The sequence below is a fragment of the Lycium barbarum genome, chromosome 1 (genome assembly GCF_019175385.1).
Source record: "Lycium barbarum isolate Lr01 chromosome 1, ASM1917538v2, whole genome shotgun sequence".
NCBI classification, from domain to species: domain Eukaryota; kingdom Viridiplantae; phylum Streptophyta; class Magnoliopsida; order Solanales; family Solanaceae; genus Lycium; species Lycium barbarum.
The window spans coordinates 163,735,873-163,762,049 of NC_083337.1; the positions used below are offsets into that span (position 1 = coordinate 163,735,873).

Genomic DNA, 26,177 nt, shown 5'->3' on the forward strand with positions numbered 1-26,177 from the left:
CCCCAGTGATGAGTGGCAGTACACTTGATGATGATGCACTATATAGTTTTACAACATTTATGTAGTACAATGTCCTTTTTTCTCTCTCCTTTCGTACCCCTTGAGATGAACTTCGTTTATACATATTGTTTCTCCGGGAAAACTAGTTCTTATTTTAGATTCAAAGGTGGTGGCTGAACTTATCGCAGATTTTAGGAGCAAGCAAAGCTGACAGATGGTGAACACAAGTACTAGATTCAAATAAATCCAGCGTTTTCTATACAATAAAAATATATGTGAAAAATCACTAAAACTTCAATAATAAATAATAGATTGAAATCAATAATTTCGAAAATGTATAGATTCAGTGACTAATAGGGTGATAGGCAGACTATTGTAGTGATACGCACCAAACATCTACTCAGCAGCAATTTACCATAAAAATGGAAAAAGGAAACAAATAAAAGAAATAATATTTTTTAGATGCGTAAAAAGTTAGCAGGAAACAGCTGAGCTCTATTTCATGTTATCGTCATCATCATTTTTTGGCTTTTATCATCTTTTGTTAGTGTACAAATTGCCTTTCAGTTGACACCCCTAAAAAGGGCACGTAAAAGAACTTTGATAATACAACCATCTCGTCGACTTGTTTGATGTAAGCAGATTTTTTCTAGCAGAGTGAAATAGTACAAGAGAAAGTTCAGGTCACAACAGTTAGTTTGGAAGCAGAATCAGAAAAGAAAGCCCGAAAACACAGAAATTGCATTAAAGTTACAAAGATCAGCTAATAAAATCCACCAACACCCCTTCTATCACCTCCACTTTCCTATACAATAAACCAAGAAACCACCATTTTATGACATGATCCCACTTCATTCTATCATTTTCTTCTTTCTCTAACCGATAAAACTAGCACATTTAAGGAAAGAATCAAAGCAGCAACAGCCATCCTACAAGAGGTATTCTATAGCATCTGATTGCTACATATTACAAGTTTACAACCAGTGATGGATTGGAATACTCTACCCGCCTTGAAAGAGTGCCTATATAGAGCTAAGATCTTCAGGAAATTCCAAATTTCTGATACACCTTGGCTCATGGGAGAAAAAAATTATCGATTAGCGTTAGAACCACCAGAAGTATCATTTTGGTGTAAATGTTAGTCATGGCAAGCATGGATTTTCCGCTTGCTCTTAACATTACCGGGTGAAGCAGTAGTAACCTGTTGATCACAGCAAACTACAAGGTCTACCAGTTGCAGGTATCGATGCTGTTTGGTGGAACGAATCACCAGCATTGGCAGGTTCTGCTCCACCTTTCGCTGTTTGCTCCAAGAGGCGAACGAGTGAGATGAATATCTCCATCCTTGTAACATCTCTGTTTGCCTGTTTTTAGATAGAAAATTCTAAGTCATGCTAAATGACAACCGACCAAGCAAAAATTGTGTGAGTACGAGAAACAGGTTACATCCAATTCTTGACTAGTTACCTCTACAGCAAATTGTGCCCATATTTTGTCGCTCCTTGTTTCCATCACCCCCTTCAAGATAGTCAAACCCAATCCTCTTATAATGTCTGCTATTTCCAAAAATAAGCCTCGTTCCTCGCAAAGCATCTGCAGAACAAAAAAATACGATGAACCAACAGATATATTTTCCAGTAATAATGAGGTCCTGTCAGATATGCTAGAGTGGACGAAAGGATCATTATTTTGAGATGCATAGACACCAACCTCCACAAGCATTTGACGAGGTTGATTCAGATCCTCAACTATAATAGGGCAGACCATAGACTGTGAGCCTACTTCATATGCCCATGTTGCTCCGCCTTCAAGACCATCCTTTAAAAGCAATCCTCCATCCTTACTGATAATCTGCGGGTTCACAACATAAGGACAGAGGTGATGACCAATTCTCTCACATGAAATTCGGGCCTCCTCTATGATTTATTAACTCCTTCTAATCTTATTGAGTAAACAAGTAGACCTTTATAGTTGAGAGCTTGAGAAAATATGCCAAGCGTAATTATGTTATCATATTCTTTCATGACTTTATTGAACTTGGAAACTTTCTTTCTTCGTGATCTCCAGCCGTAAATTTAACTACTGAATCACAACACAGTATATCAATAAGAAAGTCCAGTTTTTTCAGTACAACGAGAATAAGGCTAAATGGTTATGATCCAACCTTTGACTCTCCAGTCTGTTTTAGTTTGTCTGCATGTTTTGTGACACTTTGCAAGAAAAGCATGTGTTTGATCGTGCGTTCGAACAGTGCATCAATGCTACACTGAAATAAGATGATCCGTCAAGGAAAAGCATTGGTAAGAGCAAGATTTTCATTAAACGAATTTGGAAAATAATAAAATAAAAATAACAAAGATAAACAGGAAGTCCAAGTGTTGAAAGGATGTATATCACCTTTGCCCCATTAGGAACAATTTCTCGAAGTTCCTTCACGCGATCTTGGATCATTTGCCGATCTTTTGGCCTTGGTCTAGGATTCTCTCCTGGTTTAAGCCTTTTGCGACTTGTTTTGCCCATTTCGTCAGGCTTTTTAGAATAGCCTGTTGAAACACTGCTTGACGGCTTTGTATCATAACTACTTTCCACCCATGAACTGATAGTTGATCCATAAATCGAACTACTTTGAGAATACATTCCTGTGTTTTCTTTGGACCCCTCAGATCTGAATGAACCAGAACTCATTGCTCCTGATTTTGAAAGTGTCTTGGGAGACCCAAATTGCTCTCCCTGAATTTTACTGGAGACCCCACCTCGGCCATAGGAACATGAAGCATTCGGGGCAGAGGAGCTGCTCAAATTTGTTATCGTCGTACGGCTAGAAACATTGTCATCCAGGCTCTGCTTAGCAGATCCATTTGATACCATAGTATCTAAAATACGATCAAAACCAGTCATGGAGAACATACAACTATCTGAGTTTCCTTGGTTGACGGTAGAAGAAGCATCCCGACTTATTGTAGAAGTCGAGCTATTCTTAATCCAATCCTTTGTGTTTGAGTCTGGTTCATTGTTTTGCTCATTGTTCCAGCTGCCATTTAGTAGTCTGTTCTTAAAATCAGCACCCAAAACATCAAACAAGTCATCCCCTGACTGACATTGGACATACACATCTCCATATGCATTGTCAAATAAGGGATTCCGCACTCCGCGTTCATGTTTTTCACCATAGACATCTTGAATGCACTCACTTGAACTTGGCTGTTCATTCTGTGTTAACATAACACCAAGTGCTTGAAACAAATCATTTTCTACCATTATCTTGCTCCCATCCAACAGATATTCTGCACCTTGCCCATCCAAAGAATGATTATTAATCACATGGTCCACATCATATGAAGAAGATGCATTCAGTTCAGAAGCACCAATTGGAGGCCCATTTCCAATACTCTCTTTGCACAATTCAGTTACTCCAGTGGATGGAAGAACAGAATTTTCATAAAACTTGGACATCACAACATGATCGGCTCTTGCCTGAGATGCTCCAAAGCCATTTGGCAGAGTTAAATTGCTTTTTGCAAAACTACTTTCACCAGAGATTTGTTGTTCAGTTAACATTATGCTGCCACTATCTAGAGTTAATGAGCCAACCGAAGATTCCTGACAGAATGGTGTCTTTCGAATGTATTGCGAAGCCTGTTGCTTCGTCCATATGTCGGGGTTTGGAGGAATTACCTCAGTTTTGATCATATTATTTGTCAGCTGGCTGTTTAGGTACATGCATGGTTTCACTTCTGGCAAAATTTTCTTGTGAAAGTGGTTATCATGGCAGTCAGCAAAACTTTGAGTGACATTGAAGCCTTGAAATGTTGCATCAGCCAAAGAAGAAGAAGTTTGACCAATGAAACCCTCACTCTGAATGGAGTTAACCTTGTCAATCATTGAAGCGGAGTTCACTACTTTGGCTCTCCCACAATATTCCGTTGAGACTGAACTGCCAAGGTAAACTGGTCTCGAAGTTAGGGCAGGTTCTGTTGTTGCATTCTCATCAGATAATAAAACACCGGGGACACATCCTAGTTGACTTATTAGCGTTCTCACATCCTCCACAAATCCCATATTCTCCATTATCTGAGGCAACAAAAATGACCATTTCACTTCTGAGTTATATTTGAACCAGTTAACCACAGTTAAAAATACTGGCAAACCAAATGATCACCCCTGGGCACATCTGGCCTAGCACTAACAGAAAGATTAAGCACATTTTACATTGATAGAATCACTTTGTGCTAACTGCATTAAATTCACACTAACAAACAAAATATTTACCAACTTACCATATTTAGCCCCCTCCCCAAACCTTAAAGCATACAAGACCTTTTCATTTGAAGTTTGAACAGGGAATTGATTACGCCCACTTTCAATTGACTATTGATTTATTTATTAAGAACAGATCCCTGGAGCGCAATCAGCTTGAAGGCTGACCAAGAAACATAACATTGGTCAAAGTTGTAACAGTGGGATAACATATGAGATTCATTCTCACTTTGAAGATTCTAAAAGGGCAAGAAGCGCAAGACTTACGTGCAAGTATGAACCAAATTGAACAATGCCATGAGGAAGAACAGGAATAACTGAAATTGTCTGCAAAGCAATGATATATAAAGAATTTAATAAAGTCACAAAAAATTAGAGCCGGCATAGCATATCAATGACATCAAGATTATTATACCTGTATGCCAGCTGAAAATTGTTGACAAAGCTCTTTCAAAACCTAATAAGACCACAGGAAATGGAAGCAATAGTAAGCGTCAGTTGATCAATCCAATAGCATACTAAAAGAAACCAATAGCATTACATCTTAGCTTCACCAAATTGAAGAGATTAAGCATCAGTATCTAAGCTTGTCTTCACCTTACAGATCTCTGAGCTTCTAAATTCAGTTGAATAGTAAAACATACTTCTTTAACCACACGAGCAGATTTTACAAGGGAAATTGTTCATATTTCGAATGCAATAAAGAAAGCAGAAATATATACACTTAGTGGATGCAGAATATACTTCACGGTGTGGCATCCTAAAGGAAAAAATTGACTATTGGCGCACGATAATTATCAAAATACGTACCTCTGGTGGATAAGCGTCTCGACTTAAACCCTTCGAAAGAATCCACTGATGGTTCCCCGTGACTGCAGCCCGGCCAATTAGTCTGAGATGCAATATTAAGGATATAACATATGAAGCAACTCTATCGAGCTCTCATTTTAGGATAAAAAACATTAATAAGCTACATTTAGAAAAGGTCAAAAGGTCATACCCTTCTCCTACTAGATTGAACTGATTGTCCGTCGTCATTTTATTTACAAGCAAATGCAAGCTCTCCCCTGCTTGATTCAGAAGCCGAGAATTTTGAACCCCGCCAGAAACCCAACAAGCACTCCAATCTTGGAAAGCTAGTTCTGGATTCTCAACTCCAGAGGTTCCATGAATATTAGAGAATGTTGAAGTTTCATAATAAGATTCTTCCCAAATTAAAAGCCTGGAAAATCACAAGAGAAATATCACTTCATTTGCAGTACTTTGAAAAACTTTAATCGAGGATTGAAAAATATCAGCAAAGGCATTCACAGAAAGTGACAACTCTTTGAATTCCTATTCCGCAAGGTTACTGGAAAAGTGTAAGAAACTAAAGAACAAGAGACAAGAAGTTTGATAATAGGAACATACATAATCAAACAAAATTGACAAAATCAGTAATGAGTATGTTTTTGCACAGCAGATCACAACAGTAGAAAGGGTGTATAAGATTACAACAAATCTACTTTATTCAACTTCTTCTAAGATTCTTGAAGACAAAACAGACTGGACCAGCGACAACATTCCAAAAACAGAAAACTGAAGTAATCAGATTACAGAAAACAAACATTACAACAATATCACATAAATCTATTACCCGTCAAATCATATCGTAATAGACAACGGAATAAATAACTTTAGCTCTATTACCACAGCATTATAATACATATCAAGAAAGCTTTGTCTTTGGTCAAACTAGGGAGACAGTGAAGACAGGAACTGAACACAATAGAATCAATGAAACTCAATTACAGTTTCTGCTCAACAAAAGGACCATCAGAATTTTAACTTTATCCATTCTTACTTTTATTTTCCCTCCAATTTCTCAGCAAAGAAAAACAATCACCAGCAAAAAGCCAAAAAAGAAAGCATAACAGAGTAAGTAAAACTTAAAAAGAATGCATACGAAATTTGTACAGACATTTTTCTCCATTGTGTTAAAAACAAGAACTCACTTAACTTTGTACTCAATCCAGAAGAAAAAGATTACATTTTTTTATTTTCATTTTTATCTTTCTTGAAAAATATAGCAACACCCCACAAGAAATAAATGCAAGAAACATTAATTAAAATCTCACTTGGTATTTTGGCAACCAATCTTCCAGAAAACAGCATAAGACCACTGGTTTACTCCACACAGAGTTTTCAAAACCTCTTTCAGCAAGTACCCCATAGCAAATTTGATGTGTGTATGTATCCACAAAAGACACCAAAGCAAAATATTACATATATGGATGTCTCAATAGAGAAAAGACAGTTCTTTTTCACTGTTTTTGCAGTAAATGTCTAACTTCCCCTACAAGACCCACGACCTGCCTGTTTAGTTCTCAATCCACCACTTCTCTTCCTTTGTGGATCCAAATTCACTATTGTCATACACCTGCAATCCATTCTAGTGGTAAAAAGAAAGAGGAGAGAAAGTGAAAGAGATGAAAATGAGAAAAGCTAAAACTTTTCTCTGTAGATAGTAAAACTGAGAAGACCCTTTACAGGAAACTACACAATACCACAAGCTTTAAGCTCACAGTTAACAACAACCACAATTTTCTCCATTTTCAGAAAAACCCCAAGAAAGAATCTAAGGAAAAAATGAATATTGAGTGTATAGTGAAGCAAAGATCAAAACTTTTCAGAGAGTTCTTGTTACGTCACACACACACTGTGTTTGTGCGTTTTTATGGGGAAAAAAAGACTTTTTGTGAAGGTTATATGGTTTAAGTAGTTGAAGTGCTACTTTTTTGTTTCAGTGCTGACAATGGTCTTTGCTCACTGCTTAGATGAAGAAGAAGAAAAATGGTGGGAAGTGTGCAGTAAAGATTGGACATGATTAAACAAAGAATGGGGAGAGAATTTAATTGACAGAAACAGGCTTGGAAGTAGTAGAGAATTACAGTTTTACCACTGTGGGGGTTTGTTGTCAGCTTTCTGGTCTTTTCCAAATTCAGGGGCTTTTGTGTTTGTGCCTTGGGACTATGCATGGAATCTTGGATTTGAACTGCTAAGAAAACAGATTAACATTCGGTTTTTCCCGAGGCCGTTCAAAATCGAATAATAACGGATAACTCAATCGCAATATAGATTTATTGTAACTGATTATTGAATTAACTGGCTGAAAAATGATTTAAAATTTTATATTTAAGAACTTAATGATCACTCATTTTTTTTATTGATTTAACCGTTAATTTTTTAAGAATTAGTACTTTTTAAATTTGTATTTATACCCTGTATATTCTAAACTTCTAATAGTATTTTAGTTTCTTGTTGAGATTTGAAATATGGTTGTCCCAAAAATGACCATGCGGAAGAACTATTTGTGTGATGCCTAATACTTGTCACATTGGACTCTGTAGCTTGATGTTTCATATGCTGCAGGAACTAATTGTTTGCATCAAATTTTATTAATCAAATATCTCAACATGTGTGAAGTTGGTTGCAGTTTTAACGTTTTACTTTAGACTAGACCAATTAGTAACCAATCGTTATTGGTTAGGTTAACGAATTATTTTAGTTTTGAATCGATAATCAATAAGTCGAACAGTTAAGTGTAAATATCCAACCGTCTCGTAAGCACTTAGTTTTTTCCAAACAAAAAGCTAATACAAACTGGTATATGTATTTGTATTTATATTTTAACCAACCATTGATTACTTAGAAATATAATGGCAAAGTTAGAAAAGGATTTAACTAGCTATTTTTTAGAGGGAGGGGTGGGTGCATGCGTATAATTATTGGAGGAGGGATGTTTCAATTTTAGGCAAAAGTTCAAACATTTTAGAAGCAAAACAATATACATCAACCATACATATCAAAATTGTGACTTCCATGGTAAGGTTGCGATGAAGGCAACTCCATACTCAGGATTTAAATTCGAGATCTCTGATTAAGAATTAAAAAAATACTTCTTACTTGTTACTATTAATTCCTATAAGAGAAGTTTGAAAAAAACATTTTTTCAAAATAATTAACAAGAGAGTAACAAAATGTAGTTGAACAAACGATTATATCTTGTGATATATAATTTAATTATGCTTGATTGACTACTTAGTGTCCTAGGAGGAACTATTTTCTTGTAATATCCTAATTTTAGGTGTTTTTTTTAATATAGTAATATGAATTTAAGCTTTATACAAATTGACTGTATTTAAGAAAAATATACAATAAATATTAATTGATAAATCAATAAAAATAATACTTGCTATTCTTTGTCCCAATTTATGTGGCGTACTTTTATTTTTAGTCTGTTTCAAAAAAAAATGTTGTCTTTTTATATTTAGAAATAATTTAACTTAATGAGATAATTTATAGTCAAATAAATATCTAAAACTTGTTTTGGACTATAAATTTCAAAAATCTTCCTATCTTTCTTAAATTTCATGTATAATTAAATGATATCACATAAATTGAAATTGACGGATTATTACAAGTTGCGATAATGCTGATAACATCAAAAGTTTTGACACTGTAAAATATTATTTAATTTCAATTCAAGTACTGAGTAATATATTTATGGGGTAGGAGGTAGTTTATTTGTAAAGCAACCTCCTTTTCCTTTTGGTGGAGTCATGTAAACTGGGGGACCTCAAAGTTTGTACTTTCTCACTTTTTCTTTTTCCTCTCTATAATGGGAAGGTCAGAAGTTTATTCAGAGATTGTAGTCATCAAGGGGAGTTGCCCATAGTGGGAGTCGCTTTCAGAATTTTGTCTACCACAATCACCCATGTCTTAACACTTCATTTTACATCCAAGCCACTGATCATGAATTCCATTCTCAGTTTTTTTTTTTTTTTTTTTGTACTGATAAGTGATTTATTTATAGACATGAATTTTTTTTTTGTTTCTCGCCCGGTGTCTGGTAGCTGCACTAGGGCGCGGCTAAATCAAAATTTGTGCTCGTAAGTTTCACGTTGGTGCGTAAAACGCGCCTAACAAAGACGACTCGATACCCAGGAGGACTTCTGATTAAAGATGAAAGTGTGTTTACCATTCTACCACAACCCTTGTTGGTTGTAGACATGAAACTGGAGATAAAGAAAACATAAGTATAATCTTTATATGATTTGTTTATTCATGTATTTTTATTTTTTAAAATAGTTAAGTCAACGGAGTTAAATTTGTTTTTATTTCCTTGAGGATGCACCAGCACTAGTATAAATTTTGATATATTTAAGTGTTGATAACTGTTAAAAATATTGATTTGGTAGATTTGCCTGTCATCAATTTAATTAAAACTTGGTATTGACTTTGGATAAGCATGCCTAAACAATAATAGCATTATTCTTAATTTTAGGTAAGACGTTATATATCTCTACGTCTTGGAAAATAATTGTCTATGTAGGAGACGTTATACTTTTATACGTCTGGCGTTTTCTCTTGTTTACCATGAAATAGTGCTTATTTGAATAATTACTAGCAAATCATGGTTACCTAACAACGAAGCAGAAAAAAATAATATGGCCTGGCTACTCACTATTACTAATAATAATTATGTTGTAGCTATATGTCATAGTTTTTGTTTTTACTCCATAATGGTGGTGTCCGTCTTAATTTACGCACACTTTGAATAATTATAAATTTCTTAGCTGTATCTGACCTCTTTTTATGTTTTTATTGAGTTGAGGGTCTCTCGAAAACAGCCATCCTACCTTGGTAGGAGTAAGGTCTGCGTACACTCTACCCTTCCCAGACCCCACGTTGTGGGATTTCACTGGGTTGTTGTTGTTGTTGTTGTTGTTGTTTGAATAATTATAAATTTCACGAGGTATTTATTACTTATACAATTATTAAGTAATTTCGACCCCAAAACTTATTTCTTTTGAAATCGGCACTTTAATCTCTACGGTTTTTATTTCTTTATTGATCAGTATGTCACACTCTCGACTATGCTAATGCTATGACTCAGAGGATAAAAGAGTTCATCAAACATAGGAGTTAGTATAATTTTCACTATTCTCTTTCTTTACCTATTGCTAGGGGAATATTTCTTCTTTTTTTTTTTTAACCAAGGGGCTAGATATTGGCACGAGTTCATTAATTACACAATAGGTTTATTCCTCTAGTCTAGGCACATCTGAATTTCAAAATTTGCCTCTTAGCTTGCTGATGTTATGAATTGACAAGTTCTTTAATCACAGCTAATTAAGTATGTTTAACTTTAAGATTGTCATTAATTTACAAATTAGTTTAAACAATTACTAGCTAGATAAGACAATTCATTACGATTAGTGATTAAAGTGGAAAAAGATAGATGTTGTACTGTGGTCTGATAATTCATTTTTGTTTCACAAGTTGTAAACTCTTCATGGAAAATGTATAACCTTGATCTAGAGTCTCCTTGACACTCCTTAAATTCCCTCTCTTTTTCACTGGGGTTGCTTAGGTTATATGAGCAATCTTATCAGTTATGAATCAAATGATTAACTTGTACTGTGGCATTTTAATCCGTTCATCCTTCAAACCCAAATGATATCTTCCACATTTAACCCGTCGCCAGAAGTTTACAGTTCCAAAACAATTGGAGACAACCTTTTATTTGATAGCCACAAACCAAACCTTATTGTGTCAAAGAAAATTTTAAATTCAATTCCAACAAATTTGCACACAAATCGAATTGTTTTTACTATGTTTTAACGGACAATACCTTATTGGGAGAGTCAAGAAATGCTTTGAGCCCCTAAATATGTCACCTTATATCCTACCTCTTCGAAGGGTAACGTCTGATGCCCTATAAGCCCAAGTTACTTGGGGGTAGCAAAAATTGAATCATGTATTTGAACTTTATTCCATTGGTCTTTTGTGGTCCAATTCCTTTCATTTTCTTTGTGTCCCAATTTCCCTTTCTCAAGACTCCTTCATTTAATTTGCCTTTTAGGCAACATTCTTGTATTGACATGTTCTATGTTGTACCCTATAAAGCTAAAGAGTATTAGGGGGTGGACATGGCCAAGCATATAACTACTAGGAAAATTTGTGCTAATTTTCTTTTGTCCATGCATGTGTGTGATTTCTTTTGTTTAATTTTTGTCTTTTTCTATTGGTCTCTTTGCTTCTTTTGATAAAAAAAGACAATGAGAATAATCTGTTGAATATCCAATTCTTTTCTTTCTACAGTAATTAATTTCCCAAGATAACATTGATTAAGGTTGTTCTAAGTATTATATTCTGCTAGTATCCTTTTCTTGAGTTATTTTATGTTGGGTTTGCTGACATTCCAGTTATTGTCTTTACCTTTTTGCAGTTTATTTATTGGAAAGTAAAAAATATTTTATTGTGTATTAATAAATCAATTAAAATGACACCCTTTTTGGGTCCTGTGAAAGGTTTATGCTTCTATTCTGTAATTCTATGATACTTTACTTAAATAATATAAAATAATCACATCTGACTAAGAAGCTCTCCTCCTTGCACATGGTTGGAGGAGTGAAGCAAATCTTGGTTTTTTTAAACCTTCATCTGAAATTGTCTATCACTTTAATTTGCCCGTCCACTAGTACTTTGCTTAATTGCTGGGAATCAAACTGGGTATGGATAAATTCATCTTGATGGAATATAAAAAAAGATGTTGAAATTAATGGAAATTTTATCATTTAAAAAAATCAGAAATTCTCTCAAAGGGCAAAGGTGGCATATTTGACTCTCCAAAAGAAAAACAAAAAACTAACGAACAATTTAATCAGTCGGAGTAAGTGTCAAGATATGATAACTGGGATAAGAAGGTTTTTGATGGAAAATTGGTACTAATTACTTAATGTGAATTAAATTGTAGAACATATTACCAAAGCTAGCTCCATGCCCTTAATTTGTTTGAATTTATAACTAGCTATATAAGAAATTTCTTATAACATTGCCAATATTAAAACCAAGGAGGGGAAAGAGAATGCCTCCAAAATAAGGGTGGTGTGTGGGGGGTGGGGGGGTGGGGGTAGGGAAGAGAGAACATAAAAAATGGACTCAGAGAAACATAGAAAGGTATCAAATAAAATGTATCATTGAACACAAAAGTCCCACAAAAATAAAGTTTCTTTTTTTTTTGTTGTAATAATTCTAAGAAATGAAAGTCAATAGTAGCTCTATTTCATTTGAAGATCTAATGGGCAAAGGGAAACAAGACACGATTTCAAAAAATAAATAATTAAAGCTACTGATTATTAATTATGTCCAGAAACAGAAAAGGAAGATCTTTGGTGTCATATATAAGCTATCATTTGGTTTTCTTTGTTAAGGAATTTAATCATTCATTACATAATTGTTTGATAGTGTTATGGTGGTATCAAATATTTCAAAAATTCTAGAGACTTCACCTGTCTCCTTTGGACTATCTAAGACTTTCTTTATGAACTTTACCAAGGAGCTAGGTTTAGTCAATCAGAGAATAGCATTGCATTTATTTTACTCTTTTGAGACAATGAATGTGAACTTGTTATAAGATATATATAAAGGTCTTGGCGCTCATATAGTAGTATTCTATGTGCATTCTTACTAGCAGACTGTCGAAACGCCAAGTTTAGAGGGGTAACTAGGACTATAGCCAAATTTAAATATGCACAGAACAAAATGTATCAAGTTTAGAAGGATCCCGAGTATCCTGACGAAAAAACTCTAAAAATTAAAAGAGTTGGACTTCTATGTTGGATATAGGGAAAGTTACATAGATACTAGCAATATATAGCAAAGACAAGCATAAGTATGAGAATCTTGACTGCTGAGATACCAATATTTCATTTATCTCCTAAATCCCCTTCAGATCTTCAATCCTCATCCTGTCTCAAGACTTTTATACTTGAATCTTGTGGGTCAAATTTTAGGACAATATCAACTGATACCTGTTCACACCTGCATTACTCTATAATATTATCATAGACATTATATTTCACATCTTACAGAAGGCAAATCAGTAGCTTGTGAATAAATAAATTACTGGTATCATGTTCCAAATAAGGAGTTCAGCGGTGATATTATCAACAAAAAAAAAACAGTTAAAAGCATTCAAATACTATATTCTCTTTTTTCAGATTTACTACTTATTTTGGCTCTCTTCGTTCTTGTTTAAATTATAAATTCTGGTTCAGCCACTGAAAAGAGTCACGTAAAACCAATACAATACAACAAGATTTTATGTTTTACCAACTGAAGGTGTAAAAAGGTTGTACATTACATATTACTGATGATTGCAAGTCTCTTTTCGACAATCGGTATGGACATATTTGTGTGAAAAAGCTTTTCAAGGATGGTAGACATATAATTTGCTTTGAGGTCCGGTCCAATATAGACATATTTGTATGACAAAGGCCTGTAATTCCATGATAATGAGACACTGAGATCTAGAATGTTGACATTGTCCATTACCTTTTAATCTTAAACATAGAAATTCTTTGATCATATCACTTTTTTTCCACAGGATGTTGGCTGTTGTGGTTACACAAGTTCATTTCCTTAACATTATTGACATCTGGACCAAAAAGGAGATTCTTGCTGAGATACGAATCAAACTAAAGTTTTTCTTTTCCTCAAGAAACATACCCATAAAACAACATTTGACGAGAAAAAGAGTAATATATGTAACGTAAGCGAATACGATTGACTTATAATTCTGTCACATGAAAACTCCGCAAACCACATGATATTCTACCGTACCCGTTAGCATATATAAGTAGAATATATAATCAGGCCTAGACCCCCTTTTACAAACTTTTAATTGAAAATACAAAGTAAGTTTGATTTTCTAAAGTGAATTAACCATGCATAAGGGTATAGCTTGCAATAGGCAGATCCAAGATTTAAGCTTATGGATCCTAAACCATAACTTTTTTAGAATAAGTAGTGTTTGATAGATCATTTATACATAAGTGAATTTCTTAGCACATACACAGGGTACGTATGTGTTAAGTTTGTGGGCCTGACTGTGCGGATGGCAGGGGGCGGCAGCCCCTGCGATGGATGAAGCAAGGAGGTTTTCTTTCCCTCAAGGGTTTTCATTGAGAAATAAAAAGAGTTGGTGACTGTCATGGATTTTCTTCCTCTTGAAGATTTCCCATGTAAAGTTGTGTGTTCTTTTCTTTTTCGGTATCATTGCTTTCATTAGTTGTTGTCTGATAACAATATGAGCCAGCCATAGCTTCTACGGTTGATCCACATTAAACTCCAAAAGTACTTTCATTGTGACAAATATGAAGAATGATGTGGTGTAACAGTAAATAAAGTGGGTGAAAATTTTAGAAGATTGAGATTCAAATTTCAGATAAAAAGTATTAGGTTATTTTCCTTTTCCATCTATGTACCTAAGCCAATTTGGGGGACAAAGTTATCTGTGCTAGTGGGAGGTAGCTCATAGTTATCTTGGTGAAAAGTTCGTGGGACGCGTAAGTAGCTTGTCCAGACTTCACTGTTTTTTTTTTTTTTTTTTTTAAAAAAAGGATATGAAGAATTAATGATGAACGTATGTCACTATAGAAATTGGTAGGCCAAGACCATGGCATGCCTCCCAGACCAAATCATATTTCTTTTTCAGCACATTTCTTTCTTCACATCAATTCCTTGAGGTAGGAAGATTTATAGAGCACAATCATACCAAATTCGGCTTTTGACTTCGTTATGGCATAAATAACTAATCTTCTGCTAGAAGTGTATATGAGGTCTTCAACTTAATGTAATGTTGTTAATTTTACTTAATAAGTGTCACTAGCTGGTGAGGCTATAAATCTTCTTTTATGAAAACGATTGAAAAGAAAGAAATAATTACATGAGAAAAATTAGGTGAAAAGATAAATGGAAAAGCTTGAATTTATATTTTGGTTGTACTCAATTACATGTTGTAGCCCAATAAGGGAATATTAGGATGAGGTTAATGAAAAGGATAAGGAACATATTTGAATGGTTACAGGGCTACAGGTAACTGTGGCATTAATTAGTTTTACTATTTGACAAGACAAAATGATTGTTGCTCATATCTTTTATATACGTGGTACACCTGAGTTTATATTATATGAACACCAGCGGCTCCTCTTTAAGTTTCTTCACATGATTGGAGCAAAGTTGTGCATATCAATATGGAATTTAACTGATATTATATAATGAAGAAAAGTTCCTCTATTACTTCTTTCTATGTCTATATCATCTTCAAAATTTGGAATATACAATTAGGAAAAAAAGAGGGTCTATTCTTTAAATATTATGGAACCAAATACTGTAATGTTATTTTTTGCACCATAACATCCTACAAGTTTGCATGACTTTTGTCTTTAAATTATTAGTCTTTAATTTTTATCCTTCGTCTAAAAATTAGTTAATATATTGTACCAACTAACTTGTTTTATTCTTTGTGTTACTAATTTTACGGATTATGATGATCGAGTACTTATAGTTTCTTTTAAGTTACTTGATAATGCATAAAATTTTCATTCATAGAACTTCAACTTTATCCAATTTGATGAACAATGCTACTTCGATTTGTTTGGAAGTTGTCCACAAACCTTGATTATGTGAATATCGTGCTTTCTTCTTGCTAATTTGTCTCATTGGGCGAGCCAAGACCAGAGTAGGGCTCTGTATCAACTTGGAACAAATTATATAACGTAGCAAATGGCCGTTTTTTGTCAACTCTTTCTTTTTGAAATGTGGATGAGATGAGGCTTTTAAAAGCTGTCATAGAGGTAAAATAGTTACTTCATATTTAATTAAAATAATAAAACTTTTATCCCAAAAAGCAATCACTTCAACTACTTTAGACAAGAGTCGCATCATTAATTTAAGAATATAGGTAAAAAGATAATCTTGTTAGTACATTTTACATGTCGGCCTTACTAGAAATAGATTATCCAAAATAATCGTCATTTTAAAAAATTAGAAAATTTTTTAGAGACCTCTCGTTTCACTCATTTCAATGACATCCTCGCGTTTGCAATATTACGGCTACCTCCCTTATTTTTACTTTTTTATAACAATAATTTTATTCTATTTATTATTAATAAAAAAATTAATATATATGAACTGATTTGCCCTACTAAGATCATGCTCTTTTCCGCAAGCCTACTCTACCAAAATCTGCAGCGGTGCTTCATCTTCTCCGGTGAAATCCATTGTCCAGCAACACATCATGCGATACTGTGATGGGTTGTTGTATATCTCAATTTCTTTCCTTTTCCCCTTCTCTTCTCCCCTACAATAATCAAACAAAATTCAAGAAACCCCCATTTACCCTTTTCTGTCGTTTTTACTTCTACATTTACAGACAAACAAGAACAACCACATGCAATATTCCTGAGTTGGGTCTGTAGATACCATTATTCAGCTACTACTAAGGTGGTAGAGCTAAATCATACTAATCAATGATGGGTTGTTGTATATCTCAACTGGCAGCAAAAATGCATTTTTTCCTCCATCACTAGCTACATACCAAGTCAAGAAAGGGATGATGGAAAGCTTGTTGTTGTTTCAACTACTTCATCTATGCCTATTTGTGGTGCTGCAGATGACCCAAATATTAATGTGCTTTTGGTTGACACTAAAAGGGGAAACAAGATTGTAGCTTTTTACTTGAAAAATCCATATGCTAAGCTTACTGTTCTTTACTCTCATTGAATGAGTTCTCTGCCCTCAAAGAACAGGTACTATAATATTCTTTTATTTAGTAGTTGTGCCAAGAAATAGCTTCAGACGTAGATTATGCAAATTATGCTCCTTATCGAGTAATCGCAACTAAAAAAATCAAATTTTCTCTCGGATGCCAGCACTTTATGTCTATACAAAATTAGTGCCTTTTGATCTACTTTACCTGATTTAGAAAATAAAACAGCATCCCAGTTTTTTTTTTTTTATTAATAATAAATAAAATAAAATAGTTGTTAAAAAGTTAAAATAGGAAAGTTAGCCGTAATATTACAAACATGAGGGAGGTCACTGAAACGAAGTGAAACGTGAGGGAAGATCTCTGAAATTTTCTCAAAAAAATTAAGATATATTTAATGTTAGTTTCCATCTTTACACTTAATAAATGTGGGCAGAGAATTACCTGGTGCAAAAAATTTAATATTAATTGATATCAAAGAATGAATAAGGATAATTTAGTCAAATTATCCTTTTAATTAATATTTTCAGGGGGCATCCTTTTCAACGGCTCAAACCTTAGCTCGAAACTAAAAGATTAGGTCGATTGAGTATTTTATGACAATTTATCATGCAATTATCATTAATCATGTCATTATTTGAGGTATAATTTTTTTTTTTTCTTTTTTTTTTTTTAGCAAAGTCCACTAGGCATTTTTGGTGCCTAGGTCTATTTTATTTATTTTCTAGAAAGCAAACCACAAAGGGAAAAGTACAAACAAGGGGACTAGGTCTTACCTCACTGATCCTATTGAGGCAAAGAAAAAGGAAAAGCCTCTACTACTAGCAAGCATGTAAAAAATAGGAACTTGAAAGTACCAAATAAGCTATGATCATCACAGAGTTTATAACACACTCTATAATGATATTACAAATGATAATGCTAAGATAATGAGAAAATAATACAAGAAAGAAAATAGAGTCAAGACCCTTGTTCTTTGGACTTGTAAAATCTTCTGAAGTTTGTAGTTCTTCAAACTTGTCTTGATCTTCTAGCCTTTCCAAAAAATCTTGGAACTTCATTTATTTTTCTTGGATCTTGTGGACTTATTTGAAGTGGTAGGAGCTGCCACTTTTTGTTTTGCTTGCCTCATTGGAATATGCCTTGGGATAAATTCTTCAGTCACTTTTATTTCTGAATTTTCCACTTTGCACCTGTCTAGCTAGGTGATATATCACCCTCTCTAGCAGCATTAAAAAAATTCTGTGCGGTAGACTCCTCCTCATCCATATCAATTCTAGCCTCTTCACCAGTTGGAATTGCAACTTGCAAATTCCCTTGAAAAACTACCAATGCATTAGTATCATTATGCTGTTGTTTATTAGTCTTTATATTTTGAGTAAGTTGATCCTGATTTGCAAGATTTTTATCAACTTCATGGCTATCTTCATGTAAACTTTCAACTGTAGTATCCTTATTCTTTGACTGCTGCACTTTATGAAATAAATTATTTGCTTGGCCACCTGATTTAACCAGAGTCGGAAAATGAGACTGTTTCTTTGCACTGCTCCTGGCTTCCTGAACTTGCACTACCAAACCTGCATTTGGAGCAGATGGTTGTAATTGTTGCTGCTCATGAATTAATTCCTCTGCTAACACCTCTTGATCAACAGGGAGTTTATCTACTTCTTGGCTTTCATTCATACTTTCAACTGAAATCAGCCCCTTAGCATTATCCTGCACCATTTCATGAACTTGAGAGACTTCATTTTGCTGCCGCTGAATTGCATCAACTTCTTCATTTGTATTCCTTCCAAACATGATTTCAACAGCATCCTGTGATGATTCTACTGAAATAGACTGCTCTTGATCAACTTCTTTCCACCCAGCAATCTCACCTTCCTCGACATCACCTTCAATTTGATCACTCCACAACTTTCTATCCCTAATATTGCCATTGTCAATAGCATACGTGGTTGAAGGAACTTCTTCACACATCTTATTCACAGTAACCAATTCCTCCATAGGCTTTGGAAAAGAGCCCTCAACCCACTGCTTTGTTTTATTAGGAGATTCCCTTTTTTTCCCAGGTGTAAAAACAGCAGCATTAAAATTAAGAGGTTTCTCAACACTTTTAATCACATCAACAGCTGCTGCATGCAGTTGTTTCTCGGAATTTACATTCAGTGGTTTTTTTACCACTGGCTCTATTAATGTAACCAACTGCTTGTCTGCATCAATATCCACCACCTCCACAACTTCCTCGTGCACACCTTCACCATCCTCTAAAGCAGCAAACTTATTGTTAGTTTGCACATTACTAGGATTTGCTGCAACTAATTGCTTTTCAACATTCTTTCCCCAAGTACTAGGAACAAATTTGTTTCCTTGTGTCAATGCCAACGGCTGCTGATTACTCATAGGTTGCATCCCTTTTTTGTTAATAACAACATCCCCTATAGCATCTTCATTTTCAATATTTAGTCGCTGCCCAACTTCGACACTCGACGAGACACTCTTTGCTACAGTATTCTGCCCATCCAAATCACCTTGTGCCTTTGTGATATCTATGTTTTCATGTTGCTCATCCTTGTCCTTTGCCTCTCTCTGTTCATTCAATAACCCAGCCACCAAAGCATCACCATTGGTATTATTTGAATTACCTACAGCCCTCCTCTTTTCATTCAAAATATTTCTCAGATCCCCATGGTATTTTTCGACAATGGAGTCTTCCTCTGAAGTTTCTTTCTGTTCATTACCATTATTCTTTCCCAGAAAAATTCGACATCTTTTTTCCTCGTTTCCTTGATGTTTACAATATGAACAAAATAAAGGAAGATTATCATAAACAAGTTCTTGATAGAACTCTAGAATCTGACCAGAATGTTCATCAACATAATTAACTCTAAGTCAAGTTCTACTTTCACCCTAGCAGTACTAGGTCTTGATTTTTCTTGAGTAGCTTTATCAATTTCTATTGGTTTACCAGTTGCAGATGCGATGGAAAGCAGCGAACGTTTGGCAAAAAGCATTGGAGGCAAATTAGGCAGGGAAATCCATACAAACGCCCTAGGAGTCTCTTCTTTAGGGTTGAAATTAATGGTCCATGGGAAAATTCGAAACTGGTGAGTCACACCATTAACAGCCAAGTAATTAACAGACTTGGTAGCAGCTAATACGTAATCGTCGTATCTATCAAACCTCATTAAGATGTGCCGACGAGCCAACCAACCTATCAAGCAACGCCCTTGAATTCCAAAATGTTTCGGAAGCGACTTGCGTAGTTCTTGCATATCTGGTTGTTCAAAGGAGAACTTCAATATAAGAGCTTGATGTAAGCCTTCCTCAATAGTGAACTGATGAAGTTCCTGCATGGAAAAATTGACAGTAGGCTCTCCATGAATGATCTCAACATGTTTTAGTGTTGTTTTTGTTATAGATTGGGTAGGTTGTTTATGATTAAAAAGACCTACATAAGAAGGGTTTGGATGACTCTCTCCCACAGCTTGAGGCTGGGGAGAGGACGAAGTAGCCATGGCAGCCTCACTTCGCCATAGCGCATGAGAGAGAAGAGAACGTAGGGTTTTTTTTATGTTTAGTAGTTGTTTAAAATATTACTCTCTTTATAATCCTTTTATTAGATTCCACCAACGTGTCTTTTTTTTTTTTGTGAATCTTACTCTAGCTAGCCTCTATATATGAAAGATAATCTTGATGGTCAGGCATAAAACATTTAAATTCATCATCTCTTTAATGTACTGGTTCGTCCAATATAGATATGAGATAAGATCTACGTTAATGAGGTTGTGGAAGAGCAGATAAGAACATCCAATAATTTGAATTTAGTTATTTCTAAATGAATAATTGATATTGACGTATTCACAGGGGCGTATGTATCCTTACAGTTGGGGGTTCAACTGAACTCCTAACTTTAGACGCGGAGTATAAATTTATGTGTAAAAATTTATTAAATTGCACTACATAATAGATATGAATCCATAACTTTTAAAATACAATGAGTTCAACTAAGAATCTTAAAAGGTGAACCCCTAAAGTTTAAATCTTGAATCCGCCTCTGTATATTCAGATGAAGACACAAACAGTAAAATACAGATTTACTATACTATTACTATATAATATATAAGTGGGAATTAAAAGTTTTGTAGTCCTCACATTAAACTTTAATCCAATGAAGCTTTTACAAAAATAAAAATTAAAAAAATTATGACATTTCACTTGGTCCTTTGTAATTGGTTAATGTAATAGTAACTTTTTATGAATTTATTTTTGTGTCTTTTTTTTTTTTTCTTATTGCATATTCTTACTTTTACAAAAAAAAATAAAAAATTATGACATTTCACTTGGTCCTTTGTAATTGGTTAATGTAATAGTAACTTTTTATGAATTTATTTCTGTGTCTTTTTTTTTTCTTATTGCATATTCTTACTTTTACAATTATTCTTTTTTTTTTTTATGACGTTTCACTTGTGCCTTTGTCATTGGTTAATGTTCTAATAACTTTTTATGAATTTATTTTTTTGCTCCTTATTAAGTAATATTTTCTTGCTCTTTTTAACTTATTTCCCAGACTTAGCACGGGTCTAATGAACTAGTATTGTGCATATACGAAGACTGGATTGGATTCATTTCAAGCAATCTTCTAAGAATAAATATGATTCTTCGATCTTATTAATTGCTTGTATTATACTCCCTCCGTTCACTTTTACTTATCCATTTTTAACTTTGCACGCTCCTGAAAAATTAATAAATGAAATATATATATATTTTACATAATACCCATATTAATTGGTGTATAGTCTCATTGGACTTAGAAATTGATTTGGAAATCAGTAATAAAATGTTTAGGGTAATGCAAGAAAAAAAAAGTTTATCTTTTTCTTGATATGCTAAAGCGGACAAGTAAAAGTGAAAAAACAACTTTTAATATACTGGACAAGTAAAAGTGAACGGAGGAATTGGAAACTAAAAAAGGGCAAAAAACATATATATACATCAATAAGAGGGTATATTTACAGAACATGACGATACTTTTAAGTTTACAAAACATAACATTGGAATAGTTACAAAATCTATGCAAATCTAGTAAAAAAACGAAAATATGGTAAAAAAAAAAATAAACCCAAAAATCATGCAAGTAACGGCTTCTACGTGATCTTCTTCCCAAAATTTCTCACGTACGATATTCTCTCACTTCTTCCTAATATCTCCATGATTTTGTACTGAATAAATACGCTGGCGAATCAAAGGCGATACACAAGCCATTTCTACATACTCTGATTCTCAAACAAGCAGATTTCTGATTCAAAAGAGATACACAGTTATTCATTGTGGGGTAAAAAAATGAGCATAGCAGGCTGTTTAATCCCCCCTTTTGGACTTTTTTGTCGAGGAACTGAATGTGACTGAAGAACCGCAGATTCAAAATCGATGTACAATAGAAGCTTCAATTTTACGTCATTGAAATCATTCAATTTCGTCTTCAAAATAGAACGGATTAAAGCTTTCATCGTTTAACAATGACAGATACCATATTTCAGTCAATTTTGATTCAACACTATGGAAGACGAGACTAATTAACAGGTAAATATATGTGAATTCAGATTTTATACACAATCTTGTACGCCATTGAAATCATTCAATTTCAACTTCAAAATCATCCACTATATGAAATCTCAAAATTTATACAGATCTACTTCAAAATAGTACGGATTGAAGCTTTCATCAAGTAACAATGGTGGATAGCATTTTCCATTCAATTTTTATATATACAACAACGGGGAATATGGGACTTAACATGTAAATATATGTGAATTGTGAATATATTATGTATACAATCTGTTAAAAAACGCATGATTTGGTTCAAGAAAAAATCTATATATATATTGTATAAAAGTTGTATGCTTTTTGTTACATGAATAATTTGTGTTTATTTGATTCTAGAAAAATGTGTATAAAACATGTATGATTTATGTATAACATATGTGTATATAGTTGTAGGAAAAGGTTATGTGCATTTGGTTCAGAAAATAGGTTTCTGTAAACACATGTATGAATTATGTATAAAATATGTATATAAATTGTACATATTGTGATTTTCTGTAAATTGTATAAACACTGTATAATATATGTATATATGTTGTATGTTATGTGTATAATTTCTGAATTACTGATCAAATGTGTTGTTGATTGCAGTTAATAACTTCCTCTGAATTCATATATATAGTGACTGATGGTGTTAAGAGGTTCATAGTGTGCCTTCGAACTAGAAAGAGTACTTCATGCTTTGGTTACTATCGAGTGCCAACACCAACATGTAGAGGACTACTACTTTGCCTACTACATCAATAAAAAAAAATTCGATACGTATGCAATACCGGTTGAACCTCTTTCATGTGTAAGTACATGGTATATATCATTGCATATGTTTGGAAAATTGTGTTGCCCCAGATTCTGAAAGACTGCGGAAAGGCAAAAAAGTAAGAGAATGAAATAATTTCATGATGTGAAATTGAAGAGGTCAAAGGTGACATGCATCAGATGTGGTATAGTGAGGCACAACAGGACGACTTGTAGCAATGTTCCACAGAAAAAATAAAATTTCGTGATGCTAGCTTTTTTGAGATTTTTTTTTTCTTTAGTGAGAGTGAAAACATGTTACTTAAGTACAATTTTAATACAAATAAAGTTGCAATTTGATATTCTTGATATCAGTATGAATTTGGTTATCAACGATATGTGTTTGGTTTCGGCTAGATATAATAAAATCTGCTTTTTGTATGAATTTTGTATGTTTATTGTATGAATATTGTATCCATATGTAACAGACCCATGCATATTTTAAGTATTAACATGCATATTTCATACATATGTTATACATACTATACACCACTACTGCATTGCTTTTATACACATTTAAAATTAAAAAAATCTGTTAAACATGCTTGAAATAAATGCATGTGGAATATCTAAATAAATCTATGATACCAAACTGTATGTAAAATGTATCAGTAGTGAAGTAATAAAGTAGAATCTCAAAATGGTAAGAACGTAATATTATATTTAGATATATTCATAGCAAAATGAATTACAATATTTGCATAACAAAACAAGCAAAAAACTAAGATGGGTCTAAAGAAAACATAAGAAGTCACCAACAAACCATCTTCTTACATCAAACACAAACCAGCTAGTTACTCTAATAACTATTTTTGCACTTTTCGTTTGGGTCGCGACATCCTCAATCTAAGATTTATCTTGAAAGACCCTAACCAACTGCTTTTTTGGTACTTTGGCTTGATCAAAAAGGTGGAAATTCATCGATGCCATGCCTCGGAGTTTGCGACAAAATCGTTGTCTATACCGCCTTTCAAACTGTGTCACAATGACAAATTCTCTAATACCAAAATAAAGCTTTTTCCCATTCAATTTAACGATGAAAATATCGTCCCATTCAAGTTGCGGATGAGCTATGTCTGAACCTTCAATCAAGAAATAATCGAACAGTGAAATCCATGAACTTAAGACACGCCTTAATTTCATCGATAACATCCACATTAGTGTAATAACACTAGCTGAGCTTGTTTATTTCTTTCCTGAATAAATAGTAAGTAACAGATTATACATATTTCATACAAACATAAACAAAAACACATTTTTATTCTGATGCACCCCAGTTTCTATACAAAATCTATATATATTTCATGCAATCAGTAACCAGACACATCTCAAAAGGTGGTACAACCCATTTTTATACACATTTAATTCAAAAAATAGTAATCAAAATAGATTGCTCATATTAAGGTGTACAAAAATTATACACATTTCATACACACAAATATAAACACCTTAAAAAACTACAACACTTTATATACACTATCCACACAACCAACTCTGAAAATATTCTAGAACTAAAATATATAAATTATATACACAATACATACAATCGAACTGTAAAAATAAATAAAATAAATCTCAATTTTTTTTTTATACCTTTTGACTTGACTTTCTTCTTCATCGTCTTCTTCAATGTTTCGTGTTTGGTTCTGGCCATATCTTAGGGCTCGTTGAACTCACAATTCTAGGACTTTTACAGGGAGGAAAATCATTGAAACTTTTTACTCATTATTTCGCACCAACAAATGAACACGAAATACACATAAACTCTAACAATATAGGATCGATAACACTATTAATACACAAAAATAACGATGAATAGTAAGAATGGTGAAAGAGTGGTTGAAGAAGGCAAAATTGTGTATTCTCTTTGATGAAATCATGATTTGAAGTGGAGGAAACTGTGGCTTGAAATTGAGAGAAAATCACACTAAGAATATTTCTGTAGAAAGAGAAATAATTAAATGGGTAACTGCCCAGAGTTCAACCCAAAATCAGATCCCTAAATTTTAGCCCAAAATCGTGGATCTATGCATAACCCAAATCTTGTATGTTTGGTAATTAACTTGTTATGTTTCATAAATAAGGAAAAGTTTTCTTATGTTTTGTAATATAGAATCTTAACTAGTATTATTAGGTCATTTTCCCACTAAAAAAAAAAGAGAAAGTAAGACTTTGGGCTTCGGGCCTAGTCTTCAGTCAGGAGTCGAATCACTTATGGGCTAGCGTCTATTATTTTTTTTGTGCGATTTCCTGCAAAGGCACTTGTCTTTAATTTTTGTCCATCACTAAAAAAAGTGATTTTGGGTTCGAACTCTAGCTCAGATAAGAAAAAACAATCGCAAGATAAATTTTGGATTCGCAAGGCAGGCAGAGTTTGAATTTTACCTTCAAGCAATTTTTATTTTTATTTTTATTTTTTTGAAATTTGACAAACCTCTGTCTTAAGGCCTAACGTTTGCCCGAATAAGCCTAATTTTGAAAAAAAGTTAGGCCTATTGCAAACTTCTGCCTGAATAAGCCTAACTTTGCTACAAACTTCTGTCTTATGATTTTTTTTTAATATTTCATTAATGGGGGTTCGAACTCAGAACCCACGAATTTTAGGCGAAGGAAAAAAATTAAGGATTTCAAATTTGAGGGACAAAAATTAAAGACCGGTGCCTTTGAAGGACATTTCCCAACAAAAAAATGGCGTCTATTCCCGCATTTGGGCTTTGGGCCTTTCCTTCAGTCAGAAGTCCAATCACTTTCTTCAGTTTGTGTCAAATTTCTAAGTAAAAAAAGAGTCATTTGTACTTTTGGCCTCATTTTGTGCTGGTTTTTAATTTTTGTTCTTCATAACAAACAACTTTTTAGTTGGACATAAATTTATATTTTCACATCATAATATTTCACACCAAAGAGTGTGGGTGGATTGAACATCACC

The 26,177-nt window shown here is 33.6% G+C and overlaps 1 protein-coding gene and 1 long non-coding RNA gene across 2 annotated transcripts; both read right to left on the bottom strand.

The window, feature by feature from the left end:
* Window positions 1-505: 505 nt before the first annotated feature.
* On the bottom strand, window positions 506-7,210 carry LOC132603948 (transcription factor LHW-like). The gene is made up of 10 exons (XM_060317254.1): window positions 6,375-7,210; window positions 5,258-5,479; window positions 5,068-5,149; window positions 4,673-4,714; window positions 4,525-4,584; window positions 2,398-4,071; window positions 2,165-2,266; window positions 1,711-1,851; window positions 1,468-1,593; window positions 506-1,364 (listed from the first exon to the last, which is right to left on the bottom strand). Exons 1-10 carry the CDS (start codon window positions 6,467-6,469, stop codon window positions 1,209-1,211), a joined length of 2,700 nt encoding a protein of 899 aa, XP_060173237.1. The 5' UTR covers window positions 6,470-7,210; the 3' UTR covers window positions 506-1,208.
* A 16,685-nt stretch (window positions 7,211-23,895) lies between these two features.
* Window positions 23,896-25,354, bottom strand: LOC132626167 (uncharacterized). The gene is made up of 2 exons (XR_009577187.1): window positions 24,845-25,354; window positions 23,896-24,447 (listed from the first exon to the last, which is right to left on the bottom strand). It is a non-coding gene; the product is annotated as an uncharacterized LOC132626167 (long non-coding RNA).
* Window positions 25,355-26,177: the final 823 nt, after the last annotated feature.